A 17,374-nucleotide genomic window follows, 5' to 3' on the forward strand; every position below is an offset into this window, starting at 1 on the left:
AATAGTATAAAAATAAACATCTAGTCTATTTAAAATTAAAATTCAATAGTGAGATGGACAGTAAGTACAAATGATGACAAACCTTTTAGAAACCAAGTGCCCAAACCGCAATCCAAAACCCACTTATTTATCTCGGAGTGCCAACACAGCAATTTAACCTGAATAATTAGGTTTTAGTTTAGAAAAACTCATATGTGATTTTAAAATTTTTTCTTTAAAAAACCCCACCATAACAGAGCTTTCAATGATACAAACACCTTTTTATTGAAAGGTAAATGTTTGCATTTGGCATGCTTTTGATTAATGTGACTTTTGCTGTTGTATGCACACTGATGTTTCTAACCTTGACTCATACTTTATAAATTTGAGAGCAACATATGCAGCAGTCAGGTCATCTGTTAGTCCAGGGGTGTCAAACTTAATTTCAATAAGGGCCACATTGTGGTTGACTTCGGGGGCCATGCTGGGCAGGGCCAGCTCCCATTGCTGCTCTGCTGGCTCTCCTTGGTTGCCTATGGTATGTGCAGGAGGGCAAAGTATATGGGTCAGAGGGAGGCCCACTTCCTCTTCTTACAAGACCTAGCTTTGAAACCAAAGCATCCTCAGTGATAGGATGGGAGACCACCAGGAGAGGACAGGAGGGGATAAGGGGATGGTAAAAGGCAACAGGGCTGCTGGTGATCAAGTGCTAAGGCAGGATTTACCTCATACCCTCACTCTCTCTCATTCCTTCCCTTCTTTTTCCTTTCCTCTTCATTCTTTCTTCTTCCTTCTCCTCTTTCCTTATTTTTGCTTCCTTGCTCTCTTCCCCTCTTTCCTTCTTTTTCTTTGTCTTTCCTGTCCCTTCTTGGATGCTCAAATACAAAAGGGGAAACATTCCTTGCCTTGTGATCAAACACCACTTTTGCTAGTAGTTTGTGGCCACTTAAAAGACTGAGAACAAACCAGGCTGAGTTTATTCCATGCTTGCATTTCATGGGGACACACTACAGTACAGCAAAACTGTCAAAATGATGGCTCTGGTAGTTGAACAGAGCTCCTCTGTTTTTTATGTGCAACAGCTTTAGCATTGAAGAACAGAGCTAAGTTTCTTTTCTATTAATACATAATGATCTTTAAAAGAGCTCTTCTATATGGACCCTGCCATGGTCTAATTCAGACTGGAAATATAGCAAAGGAAATTATTTTCCCCCACTTGCTTTGTCCTGCTTTCCCCACTGGAAATAACTGTTTGTAACACAAAAGTAGGGGATACTTTCCTAAGAGCTCACAATTCAAGAATATCAATGTGCCCATGAGATATCTCAGGGTGGGGAAGGCTATGGAGGTCCTAATGATAGAACAGGCTCCCAAGATCTACCTAACCCACTAAAATGCTTCTTCCTTCCTGCAACAAGGACTCGCTTACCTTGCAAACATCTGTCTCCTCTCTTGTTTCTGTTTCTTTGCCTTTGAAGAATGGAGAGGAGAGTTGGCTGGGAAATGCTTTTCGTGCCTGGGTGCTATAATATTGTGCAGACTCAGGCACCCATCCTCTTTTCAGGGACCCAGAAACTTTCATTCTAGGCATGAAAAGTGGTCTCCTGCTCCTCCCCTCTCAACTACTTTCCACTTAACTACTTAATGAGGCTTCTTTGTTTCAAGGAGCACACTTGCATGCAAATAAGGGACAGCCAGGGTAAGAGAGCAATCCGTGTGTGTGTGTGTGTGTGTGTGTGTGTGTGTGTGTGTCAGAGAAAGCGATCCATGCTTCAGCCAGGGCACTCAAACTGCTGGCAATGGTGTGGGTGACACCTGAGCAGCGAGGCCGGGAGGGGGGGGGGAATTTGAATACTTTTCTCCTCGTCCGCCCCATTCAAGCAGGATATCTCATTTCTCCACCAGCACAGTCGGGGCATGCAAGCTGCTCGTGGCAGCAGCCAACTAAGCACAGGATTGGCCCTACCCCAGTCAGCCAGCCAGCCCCACCTGACCTGCACCTTGCCGGCTTCTGCAAAGCCTCACCATTCTTCTCCTCATCTTCATCGATGTCCTCCTCACGCAAGAGGCAGTGGGCTCCACAGGACAGGGTCTCATTCCTGCCCTGGCGCAGCAAACTCCGGCGGGCTGGAAGTGTGAGTGGCCTGGCCCCACAGTGCTTCCTCGCTCAGTTGGAGGCTTCCTTCAGTCTTCAAACAGTTGTAGGGTTTTGTTTTGTTTTTTGCTTTGAGATTGGTACAAGAGGCTTTCCAGGCCCAAAATGGAAAACACTCAGTCTCCAACTGAGCGAGGAAGCACTGCGGGACCAGGCCATTCACACTCACATCCAGCCCGAGTTTGCTGCACAATGTGAGCTCCCTCCCCTGCTCACAGGTCCCTCACCCTGGCCCACAGCATAGTCCTGAAAACCAGCTGGCCAGTGGAAGGCATGCCTGCATGTGCATGCTAGTTGAGCTGGGCTGGGGCGACTGGCATGCCTGCAGAGAGGGCTCTGCATGCCACCTGTGCCATAGGATTCGCCATCACGGGTATATACATTTAATGAATGAATAAATAAATGTTTAGAAAATTACCTGTCCTTTGTAGTTTGTAGGGATACCTCCCATATTGTAATGTACAGTAGGTAGGACAGGAATAGGTTCTTTTGTAACATCAACACCAGCAAATATCATAGCAGTTTCTGAAATTCCAGGAAGACGCATTGCTAGCTGCTGTGGTGGCAAATGGTGCAATTGCAAGTGCACGTGATCTTTGTCAGGACCACAACCTCTGTTATTTTAAAGAGATGTTAAATAGAGATAAACATTTTTTCTTACCATTATTTAGATACAAACATTAGACAACAAATAATTATATAAGAGAATTCTATCAAGTGTTTGCAAACTATACTTGATTTTATTTTAGTAACTACATTTTTTAGCTTTTCTATTTAATTATCTTTAATTGATTTATATTACTTTTTATTTTTTATTATATTTCAAACTGCTTACTGCATCCATGAGATGGGCAGCATAAAAATGAATGAATGAATGAATAAATAAATAAATAAAAAGTTCAAATGAAGTATTCCCTTTAAAAAAAACCAATGAAACAAATCTGTAACAGGGATGTGCAAAAGGCTTTTGAAATATTCTAACATGAAAGTAAAAGTTCCAAGAATCTAAAAATAAACAAAACATAAGCATTTTAAGAGTTCTGTTTCAAGAACAGGCTATTTTGTTTCAATTCAGAGCGTTCTGATTGATCATTGCAATTAGAATGTTTTCTGGTTTATGACTGAGTTGCTCTTTTTCTATTGTTTTTTTCTGTATAATACAGTAACACAGAACAATGACATCCTTACATGTATTTGTTTAAGATTATCTATAAATGAATGTTGAGAGAATAAAAAAGCAATTAAGCACATAGTTAAACAAACAAGATGACTTATTGCAGTTTCATGTCTGTCAAGTTGCCAAGTCACTAATTTTTTTTAAAAAAAGTTTGCTATAGGGAGATTGGATTGTAAATTGCAGATGGGTGGGTTTTACAAATGTTGTGCTATGCTTTATTTTGCAAGCAAATAATGGAAAGATATGTGTGCATACAAGTATTGTTTGTACAATGTTGATCTCTGCATCTTTTATAATCACATTTATGGACTTGATAGATTAAACTTGCCTTCCTTCACGGATCTCAATAGTCATAGAACGAGATACAACATCTCGGGAAGCTAGATCTTTGGCAACTGGAGCATATCTCTCCATAAATCTTTCTCCTTCACTGTTAATTAAAATACCTCCTTCACCACGACAGCCTTCTGTAATAAGACAGCCAGCTCCATAAATACCTGCAAAATATATTAAAATTAAAACATTTTACCAATGATATATATCATCCCAAAAACAAAACTTACTATAACATTTGATGTAATGTAACATCTAACTGAACAATATTCTACAAAGGTTAGGTTCAAATTATGGCCTAGCAATTATTTACTGATTTTTAAAAATACAATTTTATAAAATTTACTGAATTATCTAAATACAAGCAGAGTTTCTTTCAAGTCAAGCTTACCAATGATTAAAACATATCCGCATAGTTTGTTTGAAAACATAAAATGGGTTTTGCAATTATCTTCTCCAGGATTGCTTCCTATTCCAGGGATTTCCTGGGACAACCAGGTCCAACCTTGTTGAGCTTTTTAATATGACCAATATTGAAAAGCCTTGAGTGAATGATTAAAACATTACTTATATTTTGAAAGTGAATGCCTAACATTAATATCCCTAAAGTAAGATATAAATAAGAGTTTTATATAAGTAGTCTTTGATTTACAATGAAGCCTAAAAAGGGGATTTACAATTTGGATCTGATTGTACTTCGGATGCTTGGCAACACTGCTATATTTATCTCCTTAGCAGCGCCCCAGTCATGTGACCAGATTTTATTTCTACTGAAAACCTGCAGTTACTTCCAGTTATTGGCAAAACACTGGTTTATTTAACAACTGCAAGTAATACGTGTCTTACAAACATTCATTTAGTGACCATTGGAAGCTAAAAAAACACTAGAAAAAATGACCATTGGCTTACCTGAAAGGTCGTTCTCTGGGCACTGCAGGAGAGTCCAAGCATGGGTTAAATACAGTCTATCTGCCATAGGACTGAGTAGATTTTTCTTTAACTACGCCTCCTTTGTCTCATTGAGGTCAGTTTAAAACAAAGGTCTTATCCGCTGCAGGACGCCCTACAGAATTCTAACTGTTACAAGGATTCTTGGACACCTAGTTAAACCCTGGGCGGGTTTGGACTCTCCCACAGCGCCCCGAGAATGACCATTCAGGTAAGCCAATGATCATTCTCCTGTGCGTTGCTTGAAGAGTCCAAGCATGGGACATACCCAAGCTATTGTGTCCCAGGGCGGGAAGAATTTGTCCGGAGCCAAGGCAAGTTTCTGCAAAACACATCTTCCAAAGGAGGCTTTGGCCAAGGCAAAGGTGTCAATTTTGTAATTTCTAATAAAAGCAGTGGGGGACGCCTACGTAGCTGCTCTGCAAATGTAATGATGGACGCTTGGGTCGCCCATGCTGCTGTGGTGGCAGCACTCCTTGTGGAGTGTGCCATCACCAGACCTGGCACGGCTCTGCCCTGATGTTCATAGGCCATCTTGATGCAGGCCCACAGCCAACGTCCAATGGTTAAAAACGAGGCCTTGCAGCCCAGCGACCCAGGCTGAAATGACACAAAAAATGACTCAGAGCATCTAAATTCCATAGTCCTCCTGACATAAATGCGAGTTAGCTCACCTAACATCTAACTTATACAAAGTACGCTCCCTGGGATGTGTAGGTCTAGGGCAAAAGTTGGGGAGGATCACTTCCTGGGCTCTATGGAAGTGAGAGTTCACCTTGGGGATAAAGGTGGGGTCGAGTCTCAAGATCACCCGATTAGTATGAATTATACACAGCTCTTCCCTGATTGAGAGAGCCGCAATCTCTGAGACTCTCCAAGCAGACGTAATCGCCACTAGAAAGGCAGTTTTAAGAGTCAAATGGTGAAGACTCGCAGTTCGAATCGGCTCGAAAGGAGCGCTCGTCAGGGCCCGCAGAACAAACAGCAAATTCCAGGAAGGGTATCGGTGTATAGTCTGAGGATGGATATTGGCCGCGCCCTTCAGGAAACTCTTGACCTGAGGGTGTTGACTCAGGGACCGGGATGAGCCCCTAGCAAGGATGGTGGACAAGGCAGCGACCTGGCGGCGGAGAGTGTTGGGCACCAGACCTTTGTCCAATCCTTCCTGAAAGAAGTCAAGTAGTTGTGGTATTGAAGTTGAAATGTCTCTTATACATTATGTTCTTTACACCAGGCTGAAAAGGCAACCCATGTCACTTCGTATATTCGTGTAGTTGATGGTCTTCTGGACACTTGATTGGTCTTGACGACCTTGTCAGAGAGATTCTGTTTCCTCAAGAGCTTCCCCTCAAGTGCCAGACGGCTAATTGGAGCCACTGAGGGTCCGGATGGCAGACTGCTCCCTGACTGAGGGACATTTGCTCCTGAGGAATCTTCCACTGTCTTTGGATGGAAAGACTGACAAGGTCTGCATACCAGGACCTCCTGGGCCAAAGTGGGGCCACAAGGAAGATCTCCGCTTCCTCCGCTAGGAGTTTGGCTACTACCTGCGGAATAAATGGGAGGGGAGGAAATGTGTAGAGAAGTCCTGAGGGCCACTTGCACCTCAGTGCATCCGTCCCCTCCGCCTGGGGCATGTGGTAACAGAAAATGAACCTTGGCAGGTGTGTGTTGGCGAGAATAGCGAATAGGTAAACCTGCAGTTGGCTGAACCTCCGAACTATCTGTTGGAACAGCTCTGGATGCAGGTGCCACTTGGAGTTGTCGATCATCTGCCGGTTCAGCCAGTCTGCTTTCACATTGCTTGTCCCAGATATGTGGTCTGCTCTGATGGATGCTAGGTGGCATTCTGCCCACCTGCCAGAGACTCTGCTTCTGTCATGAACCTCCTGGAGTGGGTGCCGCCCTGCCGTTTTATGTGGGCCTTTGTTGCTATGTTGTCTGTTAGTAATAGTACATGGCGGCCCACAAGCTGTGTTGAAAACCGATGTAGGGCGAGTCGGGCAGCTCTCAGCTCCAGCCAATTTATATTGTGAGCTGCCTCCCTCTGCCCTGTGTCAGCTGTCCTTGACAATGCGCCCTCCCCATCCATAGAGGCTGGAATATGAAGTTACCACGATTCTTTTGGGCTCCTTGAACTGGCACCCCTTCTCTGCAGATTGCCACCAGTGAAGGGATCGGATCACCTTCTGTGGCGGACAGACTCATCTTGGAGAGTTGCTGCCCTTTGACCTCTGCATCGGCAGGAGGAACCACTGTAGTTCCCTAGCATGAAGGCGCGCCCAGGGAACTACTTTTAGGCAGGAAATCATGATGCCAAGAAGTTGTGAGAGTTTGGTGATCGGCACTGACCTGAGCTGCAGCACTGATGCACTTTGCTCTTGAGGTTTCGCAGATGGTCTGGGGATAGAAACACCTGGCAAGAAACTGAGTATATGATGGTGCCTAGGTGCTGAATTCGTGTGGTCAGCTCGAGATGACTCTTCTTCCGGTTCACAGAAAAGCCGTGCTGTTGGAGGGTGCATATGGTCACCTGAATGTCTTGCAGGACCTGGTGGTAGCTTGAAGACTGAATGATGTTATCCAGATAGCATTCCAGTCGAATTAGGCGGGCCCAGAGGTGAGCCGCCACAGCTGCCAGAAGCTTTTTGAAGGTCCTGGGCGTGGACGAGAGGCCGAATGGGAGAGCCCTGTACTGGTAATGCCTCCCGTCGTAATGGAACTGTAGGGACCTCCTGTGAGATACATGAATGGGAACATGCAGGTAAGCTTCTTTTAAGTCTATGGAGGTTAGCTTGTCTCCTTGGCTTACGTAGTCCAGGATGGACTGGAGTGACTGCATCTTGAAGCGCTTGTAGGCCAGTTGTTGATTCAGGCGCTTCAAGTCTAGGATGGTCCTCCACTCCCCTGAGCTTTTCGGGACCAGGAAAAGAATGGGGTAGAATCCTTGCTTTTCCTGTTCACTTGGTACGAGTTCTGTGGCCCTTATTTGCAGAAGGTGACGAATCTCCGCCTGCATGAGGGATCTCTTCATGGGATTTTGGGGGGTTGAGCAGCGGATGAACTTCCGCTGAGGAAAGGATAGAAATTCCAGGATTAGGACCCTCCTGATCTTGTTGAGGACCCAAGAGTCCGAGGTGATCACCTCTCATTTGTGGGCATACAATTGCAGTCGGCCGCCTATGGGAGGAACCTGTTGGTGGTCACTTGTTACATCGGAATTGTTAGGAGTTGGAACCGCCACGAAAGGGCTTCCAAAAGGAAGTCTGCTGTTGCCTACCCCAGGACCCAATTGAGTTTCTATCCTGGCTCCTGTCCCCAGCCTGGGAATAGGACCTTTGGTAGGAGAAGGAAGGAGCAGAAGAGGCCTGTGCGGTCTCTTGTGATCGAAATCTCTGTTTCCTGAATGAGTCCGAGCCCTTCTGCTCATTCTTCTTATGAGTAAACGGAAGGATCTTGTGTTTGTCCTTTGTCTCTATCACAAACTTATCTAAGGCATCTCAAAAAGTTGGCCACTCTTAAAGAGGGCGGAGGCCAACTTCCACTTGGCCTTCATATCCGCCTGCCAGTGGCGAAGCCATAGCAGGTGGCACAAGGTGACATTGGATGGCAACGCTCGAGAAGCAAACTTAGCCGCGTTCAGTGAAGCGTCGGCTGCATACTCTACAGCGGTGATAATTTTGCTGATGTCATGTCACTATTGAGACTCTTCTGAAGGAGGTTTAGATTTAAGCTGGCGCAGCCAGAGGAGAGAGGCTCTGGTAAAGAAGCACGCCAAAGTGGATGCCTTGATTGCCCAGGCGTTTTATGACAGGCTTTCTCTGACCTCTTATCTTCCACCTTAAGACCTTCTAGAAGGTCCGCCAGCAAAGCTGAATTAGAAGTTAATGGGACTACCGGAGCATCTAGTTCTGGCACTTTCAAGATGTTGTCCATTCTGGTCTCTACAGAATATACGTTTTTATCTCCCCCACTTGGGTTGGCCAGGGTACCAGGCTGTGCCCACTGGCATTGGACAGCGTTCATAAAAAGATCAGGAACCAGAATCAATTCCTGAGTTGGGGAATTTTCCTTAAATAGACCCTCTTTGGGGCCCTGAGAGATAGAGGGAACGGCCTTATCCTTGGGCTTGGCTCCTAACTCGGTGGAGGCCTTAGCCTTGTGCAAGATGGCCTTGAATAAGGACAGTTTAAATAGGCCGGTGAAGGCGGATTTATCGGAAGGTCCTCATCCTCCAACAACTCAAATTCCTCCGTCTCATCCTCCTCCGAGGTGCCAGGAGAAGCCGGGACAGGGTCCCTGTCCTGAGCTGGGTGTGGTCGTGACTTGGAAGAGCCAGAGGCTCGAGCATTCTTCTGGCACGTCCCCTCAGCTATACCCTGCGAGATGGTTATGGCAATTTCCCTCATCTCTGCAGACAAAGCAGGGCCCTTGTCTTCTTTAGACCGAGGAGCAGACCTGCCTTTAGCCCTACTGAGGGGGGGAAACACTGAAAGAGCTCTGGCTCTTCCTTGATGGAAGAACTAAGGGAGTCAGGGTATCCCCAGGAGAATCCTGTGACACCTCCTCAACTACAGATGAGGAGCTATCTCTCTGAGGAGGTCCGAGATCTGCTTCCCCCATCTGATCAATAGAAGGGTCAGGCAAGGGAGCCCTCTGCTGATCTGGAAGAAACCTGGAAGAGCAGAGTTTCGGCGCGCTCTTCCAGGTTTCCATTGAGCGCATGCACGACTGCCACCTGTTTGTCGGGCGGGCACCCGAACCAGGAACCATAAATCCAGGAACCATAAATCCAGGTGCCACCATGCACAGGTGTGGTGGAACACTGCTCTTCTGGTTTGGGCGCTCCCGCGTACATGAAGACCAGCGAGGTTGCACATTCCTTGCGGGATGGTTTTATGTGCCATTTCTGGCATGCAGGTTGGCACACAATGATGCAAAAGATTAGCCATCACTAATAGATGATGTAAGAACTGTTACTTCATAATTAACAGATAAATGCAGTATTCATAATTAATACATCTCAGTTACTTCTTCATTCTTCTCTTATTACTATTTTCAGAAAGAATCATGGTCTTAGAAAAAGAAATATGCCAGTAAATTGCCATAGAAATGTGAAGTAGATATTTCAAGATTGCCTTTTTCTATTGTCTACAGGAAGTCAATTGAGGCCAAAATTTCTTATTTCTTTATTTTTACTTTGCTGTCAATATTTTTACTTTGCCTAAATTTAAGAATTTACTTTGCTCAAAATGAATTTTATAGAAATTGTAAACATTTCCAATTTTATATACAGACAATAGTCACAGTACTAGAAGACGCCACTTAAGCCACTGCATTCAAAATCTGTTCAATGCTAGAAACAAAATGAACAATTTCTTGAGAAAATGGCCTTAATAAACATGGACAAAGTAGCTGTTTCAATATTGTGGAATGTTTTTGAGTCTGCCTATATCTGCTAAATCCTCATATAATTGAAGCTAATTAAATAGCTTGCTAATTAAAATTTCATGGGATATTTCTTGGTTCACCAACAAAAGGGCGAACGACAAAACCGCACCCAACTAAACCGCGGTGATAAAACCATGTGTTCTAAAGCGCTCCGACGAATGAGCGCTGAATCGCGGCGACAACAGCGCGGAGACAGAAGCACGCTGTAAAACTAAACCTAACCCTAAACCTAACCCCTAACCCTAAACATAACCCTAAACGTAACGCTAAACCTAACCTAACCCTAAACCTAACCCTAAACCAAACCCTAAACCTAACCCTAAACTTAACCCTTACCTTAAGTTAAATCGGCTTTCTGTCGCTGTGCTATTGTAAAGCGCCCTTCTGTCTCCGCGCTGTTGTCTCTGCATTGATGACATTGCGGTTTTAGCGGCACGGTTTAGAAGTTCGCCCTTTTGTCGGGTCACGTATTTCTTTACTTTGCTAAAATTGCTAAAGGTATACAAGGTCTATGGGATTGCTGCAATCTATTGAAGAGATTATCCAATAAAAACAATGAATAGATTATACATAATTTTCTATTGCACATCATGTTGATTTTAAAACATTAAGGAGAAAAAAGGATTTACTACAAAACTTAGTTCCTTGTAACAGAATAAGGTAGTTTTTACCTGTGGGATGGAACTGTACAAATTCCAAATCCTGGCAAGGTAGGCCTGCCCGGGTAACCATTGCTGTGCCATCACCCGTACAAGTGTGAGCAGAAGTACAGCTAAAATATGTGCGCCCATATCCTCTGGAAAAAGTTCATAGTTAGTATCTACTATTCATAAGGCAGGAAAGAAAATGTTTCATGTGTAACATTAATGCCAATATATGTGATAATAATGAATGTCATCTCTTTAATGTTAAAAAACATTCCATTTCCAACATTTGTAATGTTAGCAACTTGCATCTTAGCAACATACAGTCATACCATCTATGAGTCACTTTTAAGTATTTTTTTCCTGTTGTTTAGTATAATAGATCATAATATGCCATTCTTCCACAGAGTGGCTTAGTGTGTGTCTGAAATACAGATTTTTAAATCAGATTCCCATGTTTTGACTTTCCACCAACACACTTCAGATCATGTAGCTGGTATTTAAAAGCAAAATGCTTACACTTTAATAACACAACTTTTCTGTTTTTTTAACTAACACCGACATACATATCATCATCGTCATCATCGTCAAAGGAAAAGGAGCCATTTAACTGGGAGAACTTTCCATCTTTAGCATTCCCCAGCTCATAGACAATAAAAATAAATCACAATTTTTGAAACCAATCTTGAAATTTCTTTGCACTTCAGACGTTTTATTATTAGAAATCAGAATCCTATGGAAAGCAAATGCCCAAATGGCTGAAAAATAGACCCAAAAACAATCATATTTCCCATGAAAGCACATCAACATACATCTTCAAATTACCTCCTAAAAAAGCCGCAGCTGAACTGCAGCTCTCAACTCTTCATATATTGATAAACCTATGTCAGAATGAAACTTATCTTAATGGAAGCTATTTGAAAGGGACTGTTTAGGCTATCAAGCCTAATACCATACTCAATATAGGCAGTTACGGTAAATAATTTGTCTAACTTCTGCTAGACTACATTCAGTGAAGCGAGTCTACCATCTCTCCAGTATTGGTTGCACCCATGCAAAAAAAGTTTTAAAAAATCAATTTTAACAAAAATGTTATAGTTAGCATATTTTTGGGAGTACAAGACACACTTTTTCCCCTCCTAAAAGAGGCTGAAAATTGGGGTACAGTCTTATACTCCAATGTAGCTTTTTGGAAGCTTTTTTTTTCCAGCTCTAATGAGGTGCTAATGAGTGAAGCAATCTTCCATTTCAGGCAAAGCACGGAAGATGGAAGATCTGGAAGATCTGGCTTCACTCATTAGCACCTCATTAGGGATGAAAAAAAGCTTTGAATACTTTTACTGCAGCATAATGTTGGAAAAATTTCCCAGTTTGTTCCAACTGGGAGAAGCCGATGATGAAAGATTTGAAGACTGCCTTAAGAAGTACTTTTGTCCAGTTTGTATTTTTGGGAGCTAATTCACTCAAGGGCAAGGCAGAGAATTCCTGTGACTAGTGATTTCTATTCTTTTGGGGATAATCCCTTTAAGGGCAAGGATTTTTTCTATCTGAGTTTCTCAATGATTTTCTTCAGGCAAGTGCTGGGCTGGTTTGTTGATTCAACTTTGTTACATTTTTACAGGTATGACTTGCTTTTGGCTGAATGCCCAGACATCTAGTTAAGGTTGTTAAGAATTTCCCCGGCCTGCCTGGGAAAAGGAAAAAAGTGGCAAAAAGTATTGTTTTATTATACTATTGTGTTTGCTTGCTTTTCTGGTGTTATGGGAATAAAAATGAATACCTGCTAGGCAGAATTCCCCCCCCCCCTGCATTTTCCTCCCAAAAACTAAGGTGCAACTTATACTCCGAAAAATACGACACATTCAAGTATGGAATATTTGGGCTGCATTAAATTTCTCATGCCCTATATCAACTAGAAGAAAGACAAAAATGCATGGAGGAATATAAACTAGTGGCATATTGTATTGTACTGTACTGTATTATATTATATTAAAACGATAATGCTAGTTGAATTAAAACAAAAAGGCCCAGATATTGGCATTGACATTTCTTCATAGTTATTAACATATTACCCAGTGGCAATAACTGTATTCTTTGCTCTAAAACGATGTATTGTGCCATCTTCGATGCATAGTGCAATAATACCACAACATTCTCCATTTTCCATTAGGAGATCAAGAGCAAAATATTCCACAAAGTAACTGGTATCATATCTGAGTGACTAATAGTGAGAGAAAGGGAACAAAGCATTAATTTCAGTACTTAAGCAACAATGTTAATTTCATTATGTAATTAGAAAGTGTTTCTTTAGACCAGTGTTTTTCAACCACTGTGCCGTGGCACACTAGTGTGCCGTGACATAGTGTAAGGTGTGCCGTGGGAGAATTACTTTATATATAGTCAATATAGGCACAGAGTTAAATTTTTTTAACATTTTCTAATGGTGGTGTGCCTCGTGATTTTTTTCATGAAAAAAGTGTGCCTTTGCACAAAAAAGGTTGAAAAACACTGCTTTAGACCATAAATCTGGCTAAAAAAATATTTTTGGTATTTTCTAAATGTTTAATATTTTTATGAGAATGTTAAAGCAATAACCCTAGAATTAAAAGCATTCAATGGATTCTGCAGAATGCAGATACTGCAGTTCTTGTCAGTCAGAGTGTCAGCTGAAGACAAGTTGTTTTCCACAGTGGCTCATTTTATGGAACATCCTTCCTTTGGAAATTATAATGGCCCCAATCCTGTTATCCTTTTGTAAGACCCTAAAAACCTGACTATGTTCTCAAGCTTGGGGCACTAAATATGTCAAGCATCCTGTTTCCTGGCTGTATTCTTAACTGGCCAAATAGCCTATCCTATTGTGTTTAACCTAGATGTTTTTAGTGTTTTAGCATTCTTAAGAGTAATATTTTTTTTCAATTGTAAGCTGCTCAGAATCACTGACTGAGATGGGCAACTATAGAAATTGATTGCTTGAATGAATGAATTTAATTTATCAAATTCAAATCATTGTTCAGTGAAAAAACCTAAATTAAAATATCTGTGACAGATGGCTGCCCAGCCCCTGTTTAAGCATATGCAGTAAAGCAGACTATTAATTTCCTGCATAAATGGTTCCGCCATCCAACGACACATTGTTAAGATTTTTTCTAACTAACATTCAATGAGTATCTATTTTCCAGTAGCTTAAGAAACAAAGTGTCAAATTTGATTAGAAAACTTTCTCATATAATACAATTAACATGACTCTCATATAACATAACGTTCTATATTCCTGATTTATTTTCTGACAGAATTTAAAAATCTATTTCCAGTGCTGCATTTTGTTTCTTATGTTTTAATAAAAAATGGTGAACAGAAGAAATAAATGCTATAAAGGACAAAGGGTGACATGGTACAATATTTAAGAAAGAATAGGTAGTCAACCTATTCTCCAAAGCATCTGAAAGAAGGACAAGAAGCAATGGATGGAAATTAATCAAGGAGGGAACAAATCTAGAAGTAAGACGAAATCTCTTAATAGTGATAACAATTAATCAGCAGAACAGCTTGTCTTCAGAAATTGTGGGTGCTGCCTCACTGGAGATTTTTAAGAAGAAATTGGACAGCCATTTGTCTGAAATCGTGTCAAGCATTCTACTTGAGCATTAGATTAAAATAGTGGTAAGATGAATCTACACACACACACACACTCATTCATCTTGACTCTATTTTAATAAATATTAAATTTAGTCAAATTGAGAGCCTGTTCATGGTTTAGATGAGAATTAGGTAGTTTAACTATACCCTGTGTGAAATGATACTTGATTTTATCTTTGCATTAAATTTTGTTGATGATCCAAGTTCTAGATTTTGAGGTGTGAAAGACAAGTCTGGTCGTTTCCATGTCTTGGCCCAATTTGACCTCAATAGCCTTTCTCCTCTACATTTTCAAGCACCTAATAGCTTTTTTATGATACAACTTTCATAAATAGTTGTTATGTGAAATCACACATTATTTGCTGGCAATATTGAATTTCTTTCTTAATGTCTAATTTGGAAATTGCTATTTTCAAAGAACCCATTGTATTAAGAAATTCATTATGTATCCATAACAATCCCAAGCTCTCTTCTCTGATCACTAACTACAATCTACAGGAATGCATAGTCCAATGATCTGACATATTACAAGGCATCTTTTCAGTTCCATTATATTTTATAAGATCAAAAATAAAGCCAAAAATTTTTTATCTTAAGAACAGATTTATTTTTTAAAAACTGTCATTTTGAATTCTGAATAATAGAGAAATATCACTTATACAAACTTTCTATTATTTTGACTGTATTTACTTATATAGACAATATATAGGAACATCAGCAAAATTCTACCTGGAGTCAGTTATAACAGCAATTGGCATTAGCCAATGCCACCATCAATTTTAAAAGCAACTGTTAATCTTTGTTCCCCACTCCATAAACAACTACTTACCCGGCCATACAGTGTGTGTAACAGAGAGTGACCTGTCCTATCAGCTACACAACAGCAACGGTGAGCCTGTCCTCCTTTCCCAAATTGAAGGCTCTGACCTCCAAAAGCACGTTGATAGATCTTTCCATCTTCTGTCCTGCTAAATGGCATACCATAATTCTCTAGCTGAGGAATCCAAAAAGAGATGACTAATTTAATTGTATATAAAGACAAGGGGAATTAGTAAAATAACATATAATACATCTGAAAATATCTCAGCTCCCAAAAACAAATAAAGTAAAATGAAAGGAGTTAACATAAGCTAAGCAACATTTTAATCTATTTAGTATGTTATGGTGCAAGATTATGCACTATTATGTAACTGGGGGTTCTAACAGAAATTACTGAAAATTAGCTAGTAATATCACTACGGTCCCTAGATTATTCATGAACTATGACAATAATGTATTGTAAGAAGGCTGTAATATGCAAATGAACATGTATATTTATTTTTAATAGCTAAAATCTCAAAAGATTTTGAAATGTTCATTCAATTTAAGCAAAAGTACTAAAATGTTATGAGATTTAGTGATGACATGTGTTCTTGGCCATTTTTAAATACAGTAATTTAATTTATTTAAGTTTAGCAATTTATGGACACTAATTAGGGACCTAAATATGTCCTGAAGAATTTTGTATTAGCCCACATAATATTTAACAACTGTGATAATTCAATTCTCAAAAATTGAAAACCATACATGCCGACCCACTTAGAATAAATGACAAAATCAAGGCTTAACTAAAGTAATGGCAAATCATTTATGTGGCACTGGTAAGAAAACTGTATGGATAGGTCTGAAACACCAAGTTTGAATCAATTTTTTTTCAAAAGTAACATAATGATATTGTCAGACCAAAATCATAAAAATAGCCTGATCACTAAGGATGACAGTTCCCCATTTTTCAATGATATATAAAGCTGGATCACAGAACACAAAAAGCCAAAAAAAATTAAAACAGCCAAGGAGGAAATAAAGAATACTAGGTAAACTTAGGTAGATTGCAATGGATCATGTCTCAAAACAGACAATTAAGTAGGGTATCTAAATATAGAAAAATCATGTAAGATTTTTTGTGATCCAAACCTGAAATTTGTCAATGAATATACAACGGTTTTAAATCAGGGGTCCTCAACCCCCAGGCTGCAGCCTACTATGTGGCTATGGCCTATTCAGAACTTGGCTGCATGAGAGGTGGGAGAGAATTTGCAGTGGAGTTGCATGGCATGTGCGTATGGAGCAGCCTGCTTGCGTGAGTTGAGTTGCACGTATGCAGATATGAACACCAGCCCACCATTCACACGGTCTGGTTTCTCTCTCTCCCAGCCAGCCCACCAAGCTGCAAAGATTGGGGACCACTGTTTTAAATGATATAAAATATAAACATTTTGTTTGGGATTGCCGTTTCAGAAAGAATATCTTCAATGATATTGGCATTATCAAGAAATACATGATCATCAGCAGTTTTTCTGGGTTTTTTTCATGTATTACAGTTATTTTATTAAAAGACAAATAAAGGCAGTCAACTAATACATGTTTATGCATCCTATTTTTCACATTGATACTATAAGTGAAGAAAAAGGTTATTTTAGCTAAGAAACGGTTTTTCCTAATTATGTTATCAATGTGAATGTTTTTCTGGGCTTTTTTCATGTATTACAGTTATTTTATTAAAAGACAAATAAAGGCAGTCAACTAATACATGTTTATGCATCCTATTTTTCACATTGATACTATAAGTGAAGAAAAAGGTTATTTTAGCTAAGAAACGGTTTTTCCTAATTATGTTATCAATGTGAATGTTTTTCTGGGCTTTTTTCATGTATTACAGTTATTTTATTAAAAGACAAATAAAGGCAGTCAACTAATACATGTTTATGCATCCTATTTTTCACATTGATACTATAAGTGAAGAAAAAAGTTATTTTAGCTAAGAAATGGTTTTTCCTAATTATGTTATCAATGTGAATGTTTGTAGACAGTCAAAGAATCTGAGTAACTGTACCTCAATAACTGAAGCAGGGGCCTGCTCTGTCATATAATGAATTGCATCCTGATCTCCTAGCCAGTCAGAGCCTTTCACAGTATCATAGAAATGCCATCGCCAGTTATCATCTTCCATGTTCCCCAAAGCAGCATTGATTCCTCCCTATAAATTAAGCCATTGCAGAGGAAAATTGT

At 40.5% G+C, this 17,374-nt stretch overlaps 1 protein-coding gene across 1 annotated transcript in view; it reads right to left on the reverse strand.

The window, feature by feature from the left end:
• Positions 1 to 17,374, reverse strand: part of SDHA (succinate dehydrogenase complex flavoprotein subunit A) — a 47,844-nt gene that overhangs the window by 24,971 nt on the left and 5,499 nt on the right. Inside the window, exons 4-9 of the mRNA XM_032234485.1 lie at positions 17,199 to 17,342; positions 15,156 to 15,320; positions 12,760 to 12,908; positions 10,715 to 10,839; positions 3,640 to 3,808; positions 2,553 to 2,748 (exon numbers count right to left, since the gene is read on the reverse strand). Coding sequence (XP_032090376.1) covers positions 2,553 to 2,748; positions 3,640 to 3,808; positions 10,715 to 10,839; positions 12,760 to 12,908; positions 15,156 to 15,320; positions 17,199 to 17,342 — 948 coding nt within the window. The remainder of the gene's footprint in view (positions 1 to 2,552; positions 2,749 to 3,639; positions 3,809 to 10,714; positions 10,840 to 12,759; positions 12,909 to 15,155; positions 15,321 to 17,198; positions 17,343 to 17,374) is intronic.

Source organism: Thamnophis elegans, chromosome Z (assembly GCF_009769535.1).
Source record: "Thamnophis elegans isolate rThaEle1 chromosome Z, rThaEle1.pri, whole genome shotgun sequence".
Lineage (NCBI taxonomy): Eukaryota > Metazoa > Chordata > Lepidosauria > Squamata > Colubridae > Thamnophis > Thamnophis elegans.